This window comes from Chenopodium album, chromosome 7, assembly GCF_948465745.1.
Source record: "Chenopodium album chromosome 7, dcCheAlbu1.1, whole genome shotgun sequence".
Lineage (NCBI taxonomy): Eukaryota > Viridiplantae > Streptophyta > Magnoliopsida > Caryophyllales > Amaranthaceae > Chenopodium > Chenopodium album.
The window spans coordinates 76335924-76357273 of NC_137840.1; the positions used below are offsets into that span (position 1 = coordinate 76335924).

General features: G+C 34.5%; 4 protein-coding genes across 5 annotated transcripts; 1 reads left to right on the forward strand and 3 right to left on the reverse strand.

Annotated features, from left to right (window-relative positions):
• Positions 1 to 975: 975 nt before the first annotated feature.
• LOC145639684 (calcium-transporting ATPase, endoplasmic reticulum-type-like) lies at positions 976 to 6298 on the forward strand. Of its 2 annotated transcripts, none has more exons than XM_081690998.1 (8): positions 976 to 1553; positions 1937 to 3496; positions 3640 to 3761; positions 3841 to 4119; positions 4216 to 4599; positions 4757 to 4866; positions 4961 to 5189; positions 5449 to 6298. In XM_081690998.1, the coding sequence occupies exons 2-8, from the start codon at positions 2011 to 2013 to the stop codon at positions 6013 to 6015; spliced, it is 3177 nt and encodes a 1058-aa protein (XP_081547124.1). In that variant the 5' UTR covers positions 976 to 1553; positions 1937 to 2010; the 3' UTR covers positions 6016 to 6298. The 2 variants fall into 2 exon arrangements, with proteins under 2 accessions (XP_081547124.1, XP_081547123.1); XM_081690997.1 differs by having other exon boundaries at positions 976 to 1549; positions 1934 to 3496.
• Positions 6299 to 6509: 211 nt separating this feature from the next.
• Positions 6510 to 8148, reverse strand: LOC145639685 (pentatricopeptide repeat-containing protein At5g08510-like). The gene has a single exon (XM_081690999.1). The coding sequence runs from the start codon at positions 8146 to 8148 to the stop codon at positions 6637 to 6639; it is 1512 nt and encodes a 503-aa protein (XP_081547125.1). The 3' UTR covers positions 6510 to 6636.
• A 607-nt stretch (positions 8149 to 8755) lies between these two features.
• LOC145640709 (uncharacterized) lies at positions 8756 to 10846 on the reverse strand. Its single transcript, XM_081691940.1, has 5 exons — positions 10388 to 10846; positions 9961 to 10312; positions 9697 to 9867; positions 9377 to 9594; positions 8756 to 8890 (listed from the first exon to the last, which is right to left on the reverse strand). Exons 1-5 carry the CDS (start codon positions 10844 to 10846, stop codon positions 8756 to 8758), a joined length of 1335 nt encoding a protein of 444 aa, XP_081548066.1.
• Positions 10847 to 17905: 7059 nt separating this feature from the next.
• On the reverse strand, positions 17906 to 20621 carry LOC145638633 (ras-related protein RABA3-like). The gene is made up of 2 exons (XM_081689622.1): positions 19991 to 20621; positions 17906 to 18671 (listed from the first exon to the last, which is right to left on the reverse strand). The coding sequence occupies exons 1-2, from the start codon at positions 20230 to 20232 to the stop codon at positions 18206 to 18208; spliced, it is 708 nt and encodes a 235-aa protein (XP_081545748.1). The 5' UTR covers positions 20233 to 20621; the 3' UTR covers positions 17906 to 18205.
• Between the last annotated feature and the right edge of the window lie 729 nt (positions 20622 to 21350).

The following is a 21350-nucleotide window of genomic DNA, read 5'->3' on the forward strand; positions in this document are numbered from 1 at the left end:
TAATTGCAGAAGACTTTACTCAAAATCTCAATTCTTTTTGCTGATGCATACTCTGCATTAAATTATGCTAATTCGCATTACTTGGTCCAAAGTGTGTGTTGTAGCATATATACGTATTTCCTGATATTGACTAAGGAAGTTTCCCGGAAATATAAACAATGGTAATTAATTACCAAGTATATGAAGTTGTTGAAAAGCGACTTGATATCGATGAGTTGAACAGTAGGCAGCAAGATTTGTTTCATTGTTAATTAAACTCATAGATATGGACACTCTTTGTTTTGGTGCAGAGAGATTCACAATTATAACTACGTGATGGAGTCATCGGGATATTTAATCACGTCTTAGGGTGCGTTTTAATTATTTGATTTTAAAAAAAATATTTTCACTTATTTTCACTAATTTAAACTTGACCTGAAATAAGTATAATTAAGACCAATTGAACAGGGCCTTACATGCCTTCTTTTGTTACTTCAAAATTCAACTTGACACTTATAGTTTTCAAATAGACCAAATAAACATAATTACAATACTTCATCATAATTAGTACAATACTTCATCATAATTAGTACAATACTTGATACTTCTTATCTGCAAAATTACATACGTAATGATTTGTGGGAGGGAGTCTAAAATGTATCAATTTTGTCCCTTATATCTAATTATGAAAGAGATTACAACATGTTAAGAAGTAATTTTCATAATATATGTCGGCTAAACTTTATTTTGAAGAGAATTAATTCTAAATGCGGGTTTCAAAGCAAGTTAAAAGAATAACATTGGATTAATTTGTCATATAACAAGAAACAAATTATCAAGTGTCTTATTAATTCTAATAAGGACACAAGGATTTGGTACTTCCAATTTGAAAAAAATTGATTTTCCTCCAATCCAATATTATAGGGTTGTCAAGCAACCATCCAATCATTAATTAAATCCAAAGACATAAATAACTTCCTATTCACCCTTCTAAAGTGCTGCAATTGGTGGCTTGGTGCCCTTAAATTATTAATGTCCAACTATCTTAAAGACCAAAAGTACAACTACATTTTATATTTCCATCTTTCTTGTGATAATAATGTCAAACACTAATATGGAGGGTATTTTTGTCAATTTAGAACATGCTTACCAACTTTTTCAAAATTTAAACTGAATTTATTTTTTTTAAAAACCAATTACTCCGTAACATGAAACAACACAAAAGCTAAAGTTCAAAGAAACGAACCATCCTCGACAGTTCCTAATCCAGCAGTGTTTCCTTTTCTATTTTCCTTTCTTTTTTTTTTTTGAATTTTGTTCTTTCGTACGAGTAACAATTTTACTTTTTTTTTTTTACTTCATCAGAAATTCAGAATGCTTTGTATGCAAGCTACTCACTCTATGACATAGAATCACTACCTAATTCTTTTAATCCTTTTTAAAAAAATTAATTTTGTCGTTGCTTTCATTATTTTTTATACCTTTTTTTTTTGGGGCTATATATTGGTTACAAAATTTTCCTATTTTGTTGGACCAAGTAAATTTCCATGGTGTTTCCTCTGTTTTCCTGGTAAGTATTTTCTTTTTCTCTCTATTTTTTTTTGTCTTTACTAGAATTGTGTAATTGTTGATTTCTTTTATGGGATTTATTCATATTTTGTGAATTTAACATAAAGTTGTAGACTTTTCCTTCATTAGCAAAGTTTAGAATTTGAATTTCAAAGGTAACATTAGTTAGTTATTATGTTAATACGACTTTTATTGGTTTGATTATGACATAAAACTGTTTTTGACTGAGTTACGTTTTTGGATTCTTCACTTTGGTTTGGTTTGACATTATAATCATCACAAAGACAGAATTAATTGATTATAACAAAGAATTGAAATATGTTTGAAAATCAAGTATACCATATGATCTGAGTAATTTTCCTTTTTTGTATAAACATTAATGCAGGAGAAAAAAAAAAGATGGAATTTTAAGAAGTGTAAGTTAAGAAAGATCGAGAATCTTTGTTGGGTTGTGAGTTTGCAATGGTAGCAATAACATCAATGGAAGAAAAACCATTTCCTGCTTGGTCTTGGTCTGTTGAAAAATGCTTGAAAGAGTACAATGTCAAACTAGACAAGGGTTTAGGCAGTTATGAAGTCGAAAAGCGAAGGGAGAAGCATGGTTGGAATGAGTTGGACAAGGAAAAAGGGAAGCCTCTATGGCATCTTGTGTTGGAACAATTTGATGATATGCTTGTAAAGATACTGATCACGGCCGCGTTTATCTCTTTTATACTTGCTTATTTACATGGCCGGGAGTCCGGTGAGACCGGTTTTGAGGCCTATGTTGAGCCTTTTGTAATTGTGTTGATCCTTATTCTTAATGCCATTGTTGGGGTATGGCAAGAGACTAATGCAGAGAAAGCCCTTGAAGCACTGAAAGACTTGCAGGGTGAGTCTGCAAAGGTTGTAAGAGATGGTTATGTTATCCCGGACTTGCCTGCAAGGGAGCTAGTCCCGGGTGACATAGTTGAATTGCGAGTGGGAGATAAAGTTCCTGCTGATATGAGAGTTGCTGCTCTGAAAACCTCGACTTTGAGGGTCGAGCAAAGCTCATTGACAGGAGAATCTATGCCTGTTCTAAAGTGCACTTTGCCTGTTTTCCTAGATGACTGTGAATTGCAGGCAAAGGAGAACATGCTTTTTGCAGGCACGACGATTGTCAATGGGGCTTGTCTTTCTATTGTTGTTGATACTGGGATGAAGACTGAGATTGGGAAGATTCAGACTCAGATTCATGAGGCCTCATTAGATGAGAGCGAGACTCCCTTGAAGAAGAAGCTCGACGAGTTTGGTAGTAGGCTCACTACTTTTATTGGAATTGTTTGCCTTCTTGTTTGGCTCATCAACTACAAATACTTCCTATCTTGGGATGTTGTGAATGGATGGCCAACAAATTTCCGATTTTCTTTTGAGAAGTGTACGTACTATTTTAAGATAGCAGTTGCCCTTGCAGTAGCTGCCATTCCTGAAGGCCTACCTGCAGTCATCACAACCTGTTTGGCATTAGGCACAAGGAAGATGGCACAGAAGAATGCAATAGTTAGAAAGCTGCCTAGTGTAGAAACCTTAGGGTGTACCACCGTTATTTGCTCGGATAAAACAGGCACTCTGACAACCAACCAGATGGCTGTGACTGAGTTCTTCACCCTGGGAGGAAAAACTACAACTTCCCGAGTTTTTAAAGTTGACGGGACTACATATGATCCAAAGGATGGAGGAATAGTGGACTGGAATTGCTATAATATGGACGCAAGCCTCCAAGCTGTGGCAGAAATATCTGCTGTCTGCAATGATGCTGGGATTTTCTGCAACGGTCGTGCTTACCAAGCAACCGGTTTGCCTACTGAAGCAGCACTTAAGGTTTTAGTCGAGAAAATGAGTGTTCCTGATGCTAAGGTGAGGAACAAAATCCGTGACATGCAGTTTGCTGCAAACTATATGATCGATCGTACTTCAGTCAAACTAGGTGAGCAGTTTGTCTTCTTGTCATATTATCTTTTTCTTTTACTTTAATTGTAGTTGCATGAATTACAGAAATGGCCTCCAACAACACTACAGTAGGGTCTTAATTAAATAGAGTAATATTCATATAAATCTCTTCATGGGCAGTTTGCTGTGACTGGTGGGCAAAGAGGTCGAAGAGGTTGGCAACACTGGAGTTTGATCGATTTCGCAAGTCTATGAGTGTCATTGTCCAAGAACCAACTGGTCAAAACCGTCTACTTGTTAAGGTGAGTTACATCTGCTGCTAGCTTATAGTTTCTCATTTGCTGTAAACTTTTCCTGAAATTAAAAGCAAGGAGTTCACAGGGCGCTGTTGAGAGTTTATTGGAGCGCACTTCACATGTTCAACTAGCAGATGGATCAATGGTTCCAATTGATGAATCCTGCAAGCAATTGTTGCTGTTGAGACAGTTTGAGATGAGCTCAAAGGGATTGAGATGTCTGGGACTGGCATACAAGGATGACTTGGGTGAGCTTTCTGATTACTCGAACGCAAGTCATCCAGCCCATAAGAAGCTCCTTGATCCTGCTTGCTACCCAGAAATTGAGAGCAACCTTGTTTTCGTGGGAGTTGTTGGTATAAGGGTGAGATTTTCTTTTCACATAATGATCGTCCTTCGTATTTAGTAGTTACTGTTTCAAATTCTTCCCTATACTCTTCTAAGGCTTAAAATGCAACAGGATCCACCACGTGAGGAAGTGCCACAAGCAATGGGTGATTGTAAACAAGCAGGAATCAGAGTGATCGTCATTACTGGAGACAACAAGTCTACAGCTGAGGCCATCAGTCAAGAAATTCAGTTGTTTGCTGACAGTGAAGAACTGAAGGGAAGAAGCTTTACTGGCAAAGAATTCATGGCACTTTCCTCTTCAGAACAGATTGAAATTCTTTCTAGACCTGGAGGGAAGGTTTTCTCTCGTGCTGAGCCTAAACACAAGCAAGAAATTGTTAGGATGCTAAAGGAGAGTGGAGAGATTGTTGCTATGACCGGAGATGGTGTCAATGATGCTCCTGCTTTAAAACTTGCAGACATAGGAATTGCAATGGGCATTTCTGGAACTGAGGTACACACATTCTTCTTCTTTTTGCCCAGAAGGAAATCGCAATTTATTGAACTCTACATTGAACTTCACTTCATTCTTGACACATCCAATTAAGAAAGACATCAACTCCATCTATTTTCATATTTATGCACTAAAACTAAAATACACAACGATCCAGGTGGCAAAAGAAGCTGCAGATATGGTGCTGGCTGATGATAACTTCAGTAGCATAGTTTCTGCTGTTGCTGAGGGTCGCTCAATTTACAACAACATGAAAGCTTTCATTAGGTACTATACAGCTGCGCTTCATATTAACATCTACAAGCTTTATCTTTGGATAGGTTATCAATGTTCAAATCCCTTCTCATTTGTCTATGTGCAGGTACATGATATCATCCAATGTCGGTGAGGTTATATCCATATTCTTGACTGCAGCACTTGGTATTCCAGAATGTATGATACCAGTACAGCTTTTGTGGGTAAATTTGGTCACTGATGGCCCACCTGCTACAGCCCTAGGTTTCAACCCTGCAGATGTAGACATCATGCACAAACCTCCCCGCAGAAGTAATGATCCTCTAATCAATTCCTGGGTTCTCTTCCGATACCTGGTGCGTATTAACAAACTATTTCATACTTCAATTTTTCTTACTTTTCTTTTCACTAATCCCTTTCATAAGGGATATTCTCTTCCCTAAGGATCTTTAAGAGTCTTTATCTTAATAGAAAAAGGGACCCTTACTAGGTTACTGATGCTGCCACTCCTACTCCCTGCATCAAAAGCTGCAGAGGAGCGAGGCCATATGTCAATATGTCATGAAGGATGCAAAATTTCCTTATGTTTTACTGATGATCTTCTCATTGTACCAGGTGATTGGGTCCTATGTTGGCTTGGCAACAGTCGGAATTTTTGTCTTATGGTTTACTCAACCTTCTTTTCTGGGTATCAATCTCATAAGCGATGGCCACACACTCATACAAATGTCTCAGCTACAAAACTGGGGAGAGTGCTCATCATGGTCAAATTTCACCGCTTCCCCATTCACAGTTTCAGGGGGGCACATTATAAGCTTCACAAATCCATGTGACTATTTTGCAGTTGGTAAAGTGAAGGCAATGACCCTTTCGCTTTCTGTTTTGGTGGCAATAGAGATGTTCAACTCTTTAAACGCCCTCTCTGAAGACAACAGTCTGATCACAATGCCACCCTGGAGAAACCCTTGGCTGTTGATTGCCATGTCTTTCTCTTTTGGGCTTCACTGTCTCATAATGTATGTTCCCATACTGGCAAATGTGTTCGGTATAGTTCCACTGACTTCTGCTGAGTGGTTATTAGTCATCATTGTTTCTGCTCCAGTGATCCTTCTTGATGAAATTCTCAAATTAGTAGGAAGGAGTCGACGAAAGATTTCAAAGGTGAAGGTGAAGGCAATGTAAGCCTTTGTTCTGGTGCATTTGGGAACTAACAGACGGAAGCCCTGCAATGGATATGAAAAGCATGGCACAATATATATAACTTTGTTTTTCCATATGATTACGTCCTGTAGCATATGTGTAGATGTAGATTTAGTAGTACTTGTCCATGTACATTTTAACAACAAAAGAATGTGGTTTTTTTTTTTTTCCTTTTCTATTTACTGCCTTTTCCAGGCAAGTTAGCATAAAGTGAACGCTCAATGTTCCAAACCTAGCATTTATAAAAAATGCCTGAGTTTTTTCAGTGATATTTCAGCTGTTGCATAATAAAGCTAAAATACAGTGGTGATGAGTTATATTTACCTGTGGACAGTTGTATTAAAGCTCTACTTGCATATTGCATATGCTTCGAGTTACAATGACAAGTTACGCTGCATACCAGCCAAAAACTATCTGATCCATCAGAGGTCACGATTTCTTCCTGGCTTCCATTTGTATTTGACCAACACCCTTATGTATGTCCATTGAAATTGTCAGATAAATGCCCCAAAAAAATTATTAAAAAAAAAAAAAAAAGCAAGACAAATGGTAAGAGCAATAAAGATGACACAAGAAAACTTTGTTGTATTGAAATTTATGAAATTAAGCACCCAGTTCAATATCATCTCCACTCTTCATTATCTCATGGTATACATTTTCCAGCACGGTGTATATCTCATATGACTTTGGATGTGATTTATCCTCTACAATAAACATATGAATTTGATCTGCCCCTTCAATACTGCTATAGCCAGCTGCTTTTATAATTTGGCTTCCCTTCATCATCTTCCTCAGCTTTGCCACCCCATCCCATCTTTTCACTGAAGCATATATGTTAGAGAGAATGACGTAATTCCCTGAATTCCACGGCTCAAGCTCAAAAAGTGCCTCTGCTGCCTTCTCTGCCACCTCTACATTACAATGGAAACTGCAGGCCCCCAAAAGGGTGCCCCATATCACAGAGTCAGGCTTCATTGGCATAGTTTGTATAAGGTTATAAGCTTCATTGAGCTTCCCTTTACGCCCTAGAAGATCAACCATACAACCATAATGTTCTAACCTTGGAATAATACCAAACTTATCCTTCATTGATGCAAATAATTCTTGGCCTTTAGCAACCTTGCCACCATGTGTACAAGCCATTAGAGCCGCTACAAACGTTATAGAATCGGGCACCATCCCTTCTCTCAACATTAAACGAAACAAATGAAGAGCTTCTTCATGTCTTCCATGTATAGCAAAACACATCATCATTGAATTCCAAGAGCACAGATTCTTCCTGTCGCGAATCTCATTAAACAACTGCATTGCTCTATCAAGTTTACCACATTTTGAATACAACTCCAACAAGGCATTGCAGACAAACAGATTATCCAAGTAACCGTTTCGCCTCGCATACTTCTCAATCCTCTCCCCAATCTCCAATGCTCCAAGATTAGCACAAGCTGGAAGAACACTAGTTACACTAACCTCATTAGGCTCCAACCCTTCTTCCTTCACCATGGACAAAAAGGTGTTTAAAGCATTCAAATACTGCCCATTTTGAGAATACCCAGATATCATTGTAGTCCAAGAAATCACATTTTTCAATGGAATTAACTGAAACAATTTCTCTGCTTCCTCCATCTTTCCACACCTAGCATACCCAGAAATCAAAGAATTCCAAGTGGGTGCATCTTTATATTGCATATGATCAAATTGATTACGAGCATATTCTAATAAACCCAACTTAGCATACATATCAACCAATGCAGTTGTTGCAAATACATCAAATTTAAACCCAGATAAGATGAAATGAGTGTGGATCATCCTGCCAAGGTGAGGAGAACAGAGCGAAGCGCAGGCGGCGAAAAGGAAGGTGAAAGTTTGAGGATTAGGGGAGCAATGGCGTTGATACATTTGAGAATAGAGAGAGAAACATTGTTGTTGAGGACCATGGGAAGCGTAAGCTTGAATAAGCTTGTTGAATTGGATGGTTGTTGGTTGAGGAATATAGTCGAACAGTTGGTGTGCATAAGAAATGTTGGGGATTTTGAGGAGCTTTTTGATGAGGATTTGGGCGTAATCGAAGCCATTTCTGAGGGAAAATGCGTGGATTTGCTTCACTTGATTCATAACAAAGCTGTGATTTCTGGCATCTTCTTAACTTATACGGAGTGCCATCATTGCCAGCCAAGTGCAGGGAAGCTTACTTGAGGCCTTGAGGGTACGGTGCTTTGTTTAGTTGTCTCTATAATGAGTAATGTAGTTTATGTCAATCATAAATTCGACTTTTTTTTTTTTTTTTTTTTTTTTTTTTTTTGGTTTTTCTCATTGGTAGCAATAAAAGTTTGTAAATTCTCTATGGTAGCAAAATTTTTGTCAAATTCTCTTAAATAGCATTAGTTTTACAATTATTCCCTTGTATAGCTTTATTTTATTAAATGTGATATATTAGCCTAAAATACACTAACCATGGTTATGTAATAATAATTTACTAAATTACCCTCACTTAATTTATTGAATGATACAAGTATACTACCTTTTGTAAGTCCAATACCATCAGGGAGCTTTATCAAATACATATAATTAGGCTGCAACTTGCAAGCAATAGCCAAAAGGTTGGCACAATTAAATATCAAATTAGAGCAAATTAGAAGAAAATATATAATGCGATATTCAGTACATAATTCATACGGTATTGTATATGTTTACAAGGTAAAGACACATATGCACTGAACAATTATGCCTCACGAATTTCAGAGTGATGTGGTTTTTTAACTGAGATGTTTTTAGGTCTGAAGTATCTCCTTACTTTGATTTTAATGGACTCGGGATCAGATTTTTGAGAAGCCATAGGCCTGTCAATCTCCAAGAGCTGACAGATCACATAAACAGATTAATTAAAGCAACAACATTAAAAAAGCTCCAACAACAAAATAACAACTAAATCAAAAGAATCCATCAGCCTGCAACAAAATTACAGTAAAATAACAGCAAACTACTTAATTACAGTAAATTAACAACAAAATAACAGCATTCAAATTTCATTCAACAAAATTTTATTCAAGCCAAATGCAAAATTTCTTAAAAATGGTCTGCCACTTAACTAATTGGTTCATAATAGTGCATGTTCTACCAAACAAAACACAAATTATTCATAAGACACTGGTTTATAATTGTCTTGGTTGAGATGCAAACATAAAGAGAGATCCCGATCTAGTTACTCCAATAGGTTGAGGTTGAGATGTAGCCAGCCTTGAAGTGTGTCCTCTAGTTGTTTTAGGTTGGGAACTTACTGCTACATTAGGAACATTGAGAAGATGCATCTGATTTTGCCATGTTCTTTTTACTCGAACCCCACTTTTTGCTTTGCAGTAGCTCCTCCTTTACAAGTCTTTGCATTATGCCCAAAATCTTGACACTTGCTACACCTAACAGTTTTGGCTCTCTTCCCCTTCCTATCTTTTGTTTCATCTCTCTTCCTGTTCCTGCTTGATTTAATGCCATTCGAATATGTTGCCTTGTATCTTTTAACAGAGTACCACTCATCAACAAAAGCATGAGGGTCAAGCTTAGAATCTAATATGGCCCTCATTCCATGTCTACATGGAATCCTAGATAATTGTCATTGTCCACAAACACAAGTTTGGTTATTCAAGCTTACGGGTAGGTATGACTTACCCTCAAACACCTCAAATTCACCAAAGGAAGACAAATATGAATGGCAGGTCCTTGAGTCATGACATAACTTTTGAACTCTTTGCACAATGTTTGGACAAATGTCAGTTCTAGTCCACTCCTCACACTTCTGTCTTCTAGAAGCCAACCTTACCATAGTCTTTCTTCGAATACCTACAACAAATAATGACGCAATGTAGCATTGTTAACACAAGCCATGAAATCTTGCATAATGCATTTCAAGATGACATATATACGATAATTTACCTTCTAAAAGTGTAAGTACAGGTCTACATCTGTCAATACCAAGAGTCGCATTAAAACTCTCAACAAAGTTGGACTTATTTGCATCACACTTTGTTGAAACGTTAAACTTATGCTTTGTCCACCGAGATTGATTGCCTAGTTTTGCAAGCCATAACCTTCCTCCTTTTCCAACCTTATCCATTTGTTCCATAGCTTTTTTAAAGGTGAGCTCAGAACACGCACCACACGCTTTCCAAAATAAAGAGAGCATTAATGGACCAGGAAATGCTTTCTTCCAATTGGAAGCTAAATGTTTGGTGCAGTATCTCCTATCTAATTCTGGCCACAACTTGTCAAGTGCAATTTCAATTCCCTATTTATTTAACATTATGATTTAGTTAAATTAAAATGAAATACAAATTAAAAGTGAAAACTTAATGAGACTAACCTTTTGCCGATCTGAAATGATACACCATTTATCTCTTCTTCCAGTTGACCTAAGTAAATCCCTCAAATGATGCACAAAGAAGCACCAAGTGTCTGAATCTTCATTAGAAACAATCCCCCAAGCAAATGGGAACAACTCATTGTTCCCATCTAGTGCTACTGCAGAAAGAAGAACACCCCCATAATTTCCTTTCAAGTGTGTCCCATCAACTGCAACAAACCCTCTAATTCCATTCTTCAACCCATCCAAACATGGCTTAAATGAAATGAATATTGTGACAAAAGCCAAAGGCCTATCAACATGAGTGTTTGGATTCCACACACAACTAGCATTTGAACCAGTGTTAGTTTTCTTGATCATTTCACAATAACTAGGCAAAAAAGAATATGAGTCATCATAGCCACCATGTATCTCAATTAAGGCCCGAGCTCTGACTCTATACAATGTACTAGTGGCCATTTGAACATTAAACCTGTTCCATAGTAATGCATTCAATGCCTTACCAGAATATCATTGTTGGCTCTAATGTCTTCTAATAGCACTCTACTAGCCCATTTTGAAGTCGCCATTGGATTTCTAGTTTCCAAACCCAAGCATGTGTGCTCTCCATTTTTTATTGACTTTATAGCCCAAGTGAAACCATCCGCTAATCTAGAAGCATGTAGCCTCCACTCACATCCCTCTGTAGAAGAATACACAGTGTAAATTGAATTGTTTGCCCTATCAACAATCACTGAAAAGCCACATTGTATACAATAGTCCCTGACTACATCTCTCAAATGTTGCTTGTCGTAGAAAAGTTGCCATGGTCTTAATCTTATCTTACCATCTTCCTGTTTATCAAACATTTCCCCATTTTTATATAGCTTTGCAAAGTAATTTCTATCCCCATCATCTTCTACACCATCATCTTCCCAAACATCATCAGCATATGGGTCATAGTTATCCACAACAACAATCCCATCAGCTTCATTATTCGTTTGCCCATCATCTTCATCACCATCTACAATTTCATCACCATCAGTTGAAGATTCATTGTCTGTGCCAGAGAAGGAGAATTCTGGATCATATTCATCATCAAGATCTTGATTTTCAAGTGAAAGCATGTTAGATGTTCCAGCAACCGAAGGTGAAACTGAAGTTGAAGTTATCAAACCCTTCCTCCTAGCTGTTGTCTTTGGCATTTTCTTCTTCATAACTAGGGCTTTAGATGAAAGGGATGACACAACTAACAGTTGTTGTTGTTTAGGTCAATCAGGTTCAATAATAGCTTGTCTATGCTCAGTTTAAGATGTTACATTACCAATTCTAGCTCCTGCCTCATTTTCAAGCCCCAACCAATACTCAAAACCTCTAGATTGTCCTCTTCCTCTTCCCCTAGAACCTCCCCTTCTCCCTCCTCTCCCTTCACCTCTTCCGTCTCTTCTCCCCCCTCTAGCCCTTACAGGACTTATTTTTTGACTCAAATCATCCAACGCATCCAAATCAACCTGATTTGATTCAATACCTTCATTATTTTGGCCAATGGTAGGGTTTGGAATTGGATTGATGGTACCCTCAGACACTAACATTTTTCCTCTCTTGGGTGTTAATTTTAAAGGCTTACCTATTTCAGATATTTTTGGAACTATAACGACATCATTATGCCTCCCAATCCCACTATGACTAGCATTTGAAAACTCGACAAGTTCTGCATCTTTTTTCTCCTTAATCTCTTGTTCTTTCCTTGTCGTCCTTACACTCTTAGCATCTTTAAAAACCTGAGTTGGACTATCTTCATCATAGACCCATATGTAAATCTCACTTTTTCCAGCAGACTCACTGAACATCCTCATTAAATCCTTATCAGTGTTCAGATAGTGGTATTTCATCTCATGCACATATCTAAAGCTAGGAAATTTAGGCATCACTATACCATGTTTAACAGCATTGTCCCAGTATTCAATAACCACATCAATAAGGTTTATTGTATCAATGTCATCAACGACAACAGTAACATCACCACTATTATATTGAAATTTCAACACTATTTCGTCACCCATTCTGCAATTTTCAAACAAATAAAAATGACTTTCAATTGCAACTTGCATAGTTCAAGAGAAAAAAAAATCGAATACCCTAATTGTATTACATTCAATGAAAAATAGAGCAAAGAAAAAAATTATAGATGAATTCAATATAATTCTAAATACCCAAATAAATTGGTAATTTCAAATATACAATCTTTAAAATAGAATATTTTTTTTTATATAAAAAAAAGAAAAAAAAAGGAGAGAAATTGAATTGATAAACGCACAGATACATATATTCAATTCAATAACCATGCATTCATACTTACTAATACAATCAAAACACAATAGCAAAACAAAAAAACAAAATTTGATTAATCCTTAATACATAATAACCAAACCATACTTCATCAACATTAGTTCATATGTAAAACAGGGCATCCATGGCAATCTAATGCAGAAAGTTTGTTTTTTGCATTGTTTGAAATTTAGGAAGAAGGAAATACCTTGTAACTGTAGAAATTAGGCCTTTTTTTGCTGATTGAGATGATTGAGGTGATGAATTTTTGATAATTGCACTTGAGTTTGAGCGATCGAACAAGTAAAAACTTAAACGTTTTTCATCAGTGAAGTGATGAGGGTTTTGGTTATTGTAGGTATCATTCAATAAATTAAGTGAGGGTAATTTAGTAAATTATTATTACATAACCATGGTTAGTGTATTTTAGGCTAATATATCACATTTAATAAAATAAAGCTATACAAGGGAATAATTGTAAAACTAATGCTATTTAAGAGAATTTGACAAAAATTTTGCTACCATAGAGAATTTACGAACTTTTATTGCTACCAATGAGAAAAACCCTTTTTTTTTTTTACAATAAAAATTCGACTTTCGTAGTCGCCTAATTGGTATATATTGCATGATTTTTAAAGTTTATAAAGCATTTGATAATTATTTTAAAGTTTAAAGAATACTCATTTTTTTTTTTTTTTTTTTTTTTTTTTTTTTTTTTTGGGGACAGAACAATAATATGTTCACGGAATGTACTTTGTACTCTATATATCTTATATTTTATACATAATCTTTGTTGACATTGTAATTAGTAAAGATAATTCAAATCGAAAAAAAATTAAAGAGGGATTGATAAAGTAAATTGTTTCCCTTACAATTAATAGTAGTAAAATTCAGTCAAAATTGCTAGATAAATTTCAATTCATTACTCCGTAATAGAGTTGCATAGCAGCATAGCTTGACTAATGCCTAAACCTAAACTCTTTAAATTAAGTACTTATATTGTCGCTTATCAACAAAGTAATTCTACCCCAAACAATAAAAAGTTCACGTACTTGTCATGTGTTTTTATCTCCTATGTTTGTGTACAAGTCCAATAAATACATAAAGACTTGAACCCTAATTGGAATCCTAAGAGTGGTTGATGGTTGATTAATTAGAGAATGACATAAACATTGGAATTTGGAACACCACTAGCACTAATGTATGCTTAATGTATGCTTTATTTCAATTATAAGTTTCATGATTTTCAACTAAATCACCTCATGTACTTAAACCACTTGATGGGGAAATAAGGAAAATTACATAAGCAAGATTGATCCTTAGTGACCATAAACCACAAGAATATGAGATGAATCCATTAACCATAAGAATATGAGATGAGAAATAATGTCATTACTCCACCTCAACTTCTCAAATCATACTCCATAGACACTCTTGCGTGCTATAATACTTGTAAATGTGTCAAATATCTGTGTATCGTACATGGGTTAGATGTATGTCACACTAACACACACCATATATGAGTTTATAACATTGAGTGTTAACACAAATATATGTAAACCATTGCTAGATATATAATTACCAATAACGCTTACATATAAATCAAGACTCACAAGGGTCAAAACAAACTTAAAACTTTGTATATCGCTCAGGAGAGTCAGGACTGAGGACTCTCACAGGCACCACATCAGTCATCAGGTGAGACAACCAGAAATGCTGTCCATTATTCAATATTACACAACACAAAAGTCCCAACTTCTTCAAAATAAACATCAATGAATACAAATACCAAGCTAAGTACTCTCTTGTAAACATCATATGATAATCAAACTCAAACCTTATTAATCAAACCAAAGCATGACCAAATAAACAAGAAGTTTAATTACCAGTCTTTAATAATAACTACTAGTATTATTACATGAAAAATCTAAGACAAAGCCAACCTAGAAGTTGGAGCATGAGAAATAACACCAGAAGTAGTGGTTAATTGATGAAAAACCCTCAAAAACTCTTCAAGAACTTGTTTAACCAACTCAACACTTTGTCCTTTTTTAACCAACATCTTAACTAACCCAAACAAATGCCCTTCAAACTTAGCCTTTTCCATCAACTCCATAACAACTTCACCCTTTTCCTTCTCCTCCACCCACTCATCCTTCATAAACATACTCACTTTCATATCGCTGTTTCGAAACACGAGTCTTAACAGCCTCCTCACGTCCTTCTCAACCTTCAAAACGGTGCCGTTTCTTTGGGATATCTCCAAAAGCGCTGCGGCGTATCCACTTGCTGCTCGGCGGTGGATTGACGCGCGTGGGGGTGATAGTCTTGCGGATGATAGAGGAGAGGGGGTCCTTTTTTGGGAATAGGAGGAGAAGAGAGGGGTAAAGTTGTCTTTTTGTGGGAGGGAGGAGATTGATGACGTGGCGGTGGTTTTTGCGGCGGAGGAAGGGTGGTGGTTGTGGTGGTGGTGGTGGGGTGAAAGATGAGTGGGTTTACGGTGGTGGGGATTGAATGGTTTAGGGACTTGCAAGTTTGTTGAAATGGAGCTTGAAAAGGTATCCATTTTTGTTAGCTTTGGTGGTTCAAAGATTTTCTATTTTCCTTTTGTATATTTGTTCAATTGTTTGAGATAAGATTCTAGAAAATGGAGTTTTTTTTTTTTTTTTTTTTTGGACAATTTCCAAAAGGAATAATATTCTTTATATTTTTGTATACACAAAAGACAAAAATAAGAAAGGGTCACTTTCTTTAAGCTAAGTTGTCAATCTTCAAGGCTTCAAATAAATCATTTTCGTGAAGTGTTTGGCTACGTGTGTGCAATGTTTGTGGTTAAGATGTCAATATTGCTATTAATTAGTTAATTATTTAATTAATTAGTTTTGTCTATACACCATTGATGTTTCTACCTAGAAGAAAAAAAGTGGTGGATATATTTGAAGCAATAACTATATGGAATACTCTAGAAATATTTGCTTTTATTATCACGGTATAATTTTGTATAATAATTACTATTATAATCCTTGAGTGAAAATTAAAAATTTTTAAAAATAATATTATAAAAATATATTTCGTATTGAATTATTTAAATAAATTCTATTGTACGAAGTACACTCTCTCTCAAAAAAAAAAAAAAATAAAAAAAAAAAAAAAAAAATAAAAATATATATATATATATATATATATATATATATATATATATATATATATATATATATATATATATATATATATATATATATATATATATATATATATATATATATATATATATATATATATATATTGTACGAAGTACATTTTATTCTGTACTAGTACAAAACAATTTTATTGTGCATTATAAATAAATGCTTATATGACTATTGATTAATACTCGATAACACTGTTCGTCTCAATTTACCTAATTATATATCAATTATTAGAAAATATAAAGAAAGAAATTTAGAATACCTAGATAGAAAAATTAGGGTAAGTAATTTGAAATGGAAATAGAATTTTCTCCCAAGAAAAACATTATAAAAACAACACCAATTACTAATTAGGGCTTGTTTGTCATCGTTTTTTGTTTTTAATTTTCTGTTTTTTAAAAAAATAAATAAAATTATAAAAACAGAAAACAAGAAAAAAGTCTTTTCACTTTTATGTTGTCAATTTTCAAAATTATCATGAGTTTTAATAAATTTGACAAATTTTTTATTCATTATATGACATATATCAGGTTTTTTTTTTTTTTTTAAAAAAATGACATATATCATATGACTTCGAAAAACAAAAAACTAAAAAACAGAAAAGCACAGTAATGTCAAACTAACCCTAAAAGATCAATGTGTTATTTTGTTGATCAAACAATTAAGAGTACTCTGCCCTAAAAAAAATAAAAATAAAAATAAGAGTACTCCGACGTAGCATACAAAGGATCATAGGCCCAAGGATAAAATATCAGTGATTAGTGCAGGCTATGTTAATCAAATTATATGGGCTTCATAGTGTGGCCTCATATGCATATTTATTATCCATACGATGAGGCCTAAGTGGTTTACTTTTGTCCTATTGGTCTTTTAGGAGTCAGGCCAATTAAGTCTATTAAGACCAAGATATAAATGACCTTTTAATGAGCCTAGATTAGAAGTTACTTTTGTCCTATTGGTCTTTTAGGAATAGGTTATAATGATATATGCCATATGTAAATGAGTGTTTTTATTGATTGAATTAACTTTTGTACTTTGCATATCTTTTTCAATTTATAGCATATCTTTGTTAAGAATAATATACTACTACATGCGAGTTGTACCACATTGAAACAAGTAGAGAATGACTTGAATATTCAAAGTATAGTTTAGAAGTTACTTTTTCCCAATGTTTTTAGACAAAAATATTATCTATTGATTTGTGTACGCTGACTAGCTTACAGATTTTATATCTCCTCTTAGAGGAAATAAAAATACATCCACTTTCACCAATTTTAAACGCATCACCTACTAGGAGAGAGACTACTCATAAGAAAAAACAAACATCTAAAATCTTAGCAAGAGAGCAAGGCAATTTCATGCGCATGCTAAAATCAAAATAATCTAGATGCCAATTTTGGTTGGTCTATTGACTCTAGAGAGTGTTCATAATTATTTGTGAGACTGTGAGATTGGGCAAGTTAAACTGAACACATCTACTCCGCAATTCCGCTTACTATGGGTAAATTTCACCTAACATAATTTGACAACTAACACCTTTGGTTTAACACCTCATCCCAGGTGTACCTAATCTTTTTGCTTCATTATGATTTGTACTTATAATTCATTCTAAGCTTCTTTCAAATAAAGTAACATGATCAATACACATGGTAATGATCAATTACAACTACCACATACATCTCCTATTTACAATTACAGCAAAGTCTTTTCTTTCAATTATTTCTATCATGAAAAGCCTGTACTTGAACTCACAAACCTTTCTAATTTTGTACTCCGTATGTTTACATGGGCGCCCGGGCATTCTAGTTATTCCAAATGGTGTTAGCCACCTAATTTGTTTCTCGCATAGACTGAATTAATGCTCGTGATATTTGACCAATAGAATTCAAATAGAACTCCGTATTTTATGTGGTCACTTAAATTGGACAATGATAAAGAAAGAAGGGGGTGAAAAATAAATCATGTACACAAACCTAGCTTTTATCGTGGAATTTTATGACAAATAAATTGTCATTAGATTGGATTGAGTAGTACTGTAGTACTGTGGATTGGATTAAGAATCAACTTAGTGTACAGAAAACATTCACATAATTGTACACCTATGATTATCAAATGTGATTATTTGTGACCACATTAGAAAATTCTCTTGTAAAATAGGAGATCAAATCATCAACTACCCCAAATTGGAACTTCAAAGTGAAGCTCACCAAATTATCCCAAAATGTAACAATTGTCACAACCACATTTTACAGCTTCCTTTGATTCACCATGCCCATGTAAACAAACTTTGCATAAAAATCCACAAACTGTTCAATCACAAGCATTAGCATGAACAAGAGGACAATTTCTTCATCTCACTGATCTCGAGATCAGACCCCGCTATGACATCGATTTTCGAGCCTTGTAATGTAACTGATCCATTGCCATTCATTTGGTTACCTCTAGGAGAATCACAGTCTAAGGCCTTCTTTGAGGCCATATTGCTATATATCTCCTCAAGTACTCTAAAGAATGCACTCTCCACATTGTCACCACTTAATGCTGATGCCTCTGAGAAAAATAAGCCCTGATCTTGTGCAAATTCCACTGCATCTTCTGTAGGGACCGCCCGTTTATCTTCTAGATCCGCCTTGTTTCCGATTAGCATGATCACGATCGAGCTATCCGCGTGGGCCCGGAGCTCGTCTACCCACCTTACTACATGATCAAATGTTTGCCTCTTTGTTATGTCATACACTACTACTGCCCCTAGTGCTCCTCTGTAGTATGCACTTGTTACTGCTCTGTACCTTCAAGTTTTTAACAAATACTGTAAATATCAGCTTCATATGCATCATAAATTTGTAAATTTTTCCCTTTCCAATGGAGTTAATCTTCTACGTGTACAAACTATTTGATGGTCCCGAACCATCTAAGAAATTCTTATAGTACAAAACATACATGAAACATACATTGGGCATGTAATAATGAACTTGCAAATAAATCTAATACAGAGTACAGTATAAAATTGAATTTTAGGAATGTGGCTTAAACGAGGTCCATCCATATATGAATGGTGTGAGATTACATGTAAACAACTGTCTAATATACAAATTGTCTCATTAAAGAATGACATCGGATCAGGAAGCTGATCTGCTAGTCTAGTCTGCTACTGTAATTAATCACATATCCGACAAAATTATGGCAGTTAAAAACATCTTATTAAAATTTGTATTTGCAATTAATACATTATCAAATATTGATCAATGTTTCACCTTATTTAAACAAGCTAAAACAGTCTTTACTGACTACTGTATTACAGTGTACACTGTACAGTATCATGCTATACAGTTTGATGTGTGGCATTGGATGCTTTTTTTTTAAAAAAAAAACAAAACAAAAAATGAGTACAGTTTAGCTAAATATCTAGAAGATCAGAATCATGTTTGAAGCATATTGTTAAAAAAAATACTCATCAACAATCAACACGCATTTTACATTGACAGGTTTGAAAGTCAAAATGTTGCAATTAAAAGAACCCGGAAGTAATTTATTCAATTGATAACTAGTTTTAGGATAAAATCTCATTTGCGCGTAAATACGGTCTAGTTTTACATCCATGTCGACCATGTGTATGTAAATTCTGGTTTTTGGAGGCAAGGGTTTCCACAAAGAAGAAATACTACGTAACTACAAGATGTGACTCAAACACTTGTCTTGTATGCTACTGCCAAGTGCCAAAATGCAGGGATAAGATTTATTTCATTGGCTTATTAAATCAGTTATTTATACATTTATTGCATACGTCTATTTCTGTAACAAGTTAGACAACTAACAGTAGGCGACTTAGCCTAACTCATATTTTAATCCTAAAAGATAAAACTAAGTAGAAGCACGCACTTAATTATACTTCAACTAACTCTAGAGCACGCCTATAATAATTTCATTGTTGACCATAGGAACTTATCCACTAAATTAGAAAGTCGGTTTTAATTTGTTATCCCGTGTTTTTGTCAATCAAACAACTATGTGATTTTCGTCATGGAAAACGCGTAAATCAAACAAATATTTGGAAAAATAAACAAATATAGCAGCAAGATTGAATTAAAGAGAAAGAATTGAAGGTTACCTTTCTTGGCCAGCAGTATCCCAGATCTGGGCTTTGATGACTTTGGATTTAATAGTAGTAGTTCTGGTTTGAAATTCAACACCAATAGTAGACTTTGAATCAAAAGAAAATTCATTCTTTGAAAATCTAGCAAGTAACTGAGATTTTCCAACTGCTGAATCTCCAATCACAACTACTTTATACACATAATCTATTCTCATCTCCTTCACCCCATCTTCATACCCATTCATCTCTCTATTCATCTTTGTTTAACCAAAAAATTAAGAATCACCTTCTTATATACTTTATCTTATGCAATAATAAGAAGATGAACATGTGTGTTTTTTATGCAAGTATGTAACAAGAATATACTATATAGTTGAAAAATGAATATATAAGTATATATTTAGTGGGAGCAAGTATAAAGATTAAGAGGACCCATCCAAATATATTTGTTGAGAGCAGAAAAACAACAAAATTTAAAGAAGATTGAGAAAAAGCTTGAAAAAAAGGAAGAGAAGAGGAAAAGCAAGTGTTGAGTCATGTCCCACTATTGTAGTAGTATCAATTATGGTATTTAATGTTGAACCATAATAGTAAATGTTGTTTTTGGTTTGTCAACTATCTGTCATTAGCCTACTACTCCGTATTATTGTTACTTGCATCAGCTTATTCAACTTTAATCATAATAATAATTCTGTTTTTACTTTAATTTAATTATAGTAGTATATGCTTTTGGGATATGTATTTTTGGATTTGGGCCCACTAGAGTTGTTATACTATACAGAGTATGTATTTACCAAAGTTTATTTTGTGGCTTGATTTGTGCCTATATATCTGGAGTTTTGTACTTAAGCCCTAGAGGAACTTGCCCTTTTGGTTTTCACTTTTGAAGTAGGTTTATATAATTGTGAGTTTGTGACCATTAGAATACAAATATGTGATGTTTCCGGAAATGTCATATGAATTGAAAGAGCATGTGCTTTATATCGAATGAATTTGATCTATTTGTATAATTTTTTATTTAGTACAGAGTAAAATAAATTTATAAATTAGAATCTTTAAAGTATGATTAAACTTTTGGGATCTAAGGCAAGAACCGTTTTATTGAGTGAGTTAAGTTTTTCTCATAATATAAGTATTTTTCACCTATGTTCAAGATGAATCGACAAGGCCATGTATGTATGTTCATCACAATTTCAAGTTGAATATGAATTGTCAAAATGTCATGACACTAACGACACACATAATATCCAAAAGACCAAAACAAAATTATCCGAAAAGATATTAACATTGAAAATTGGTTGTGGATGATTGGGCATGATCCATGATTTCAATTATTAAGGAGGAATGTACAACAGCTATATACAGGTATAAATCT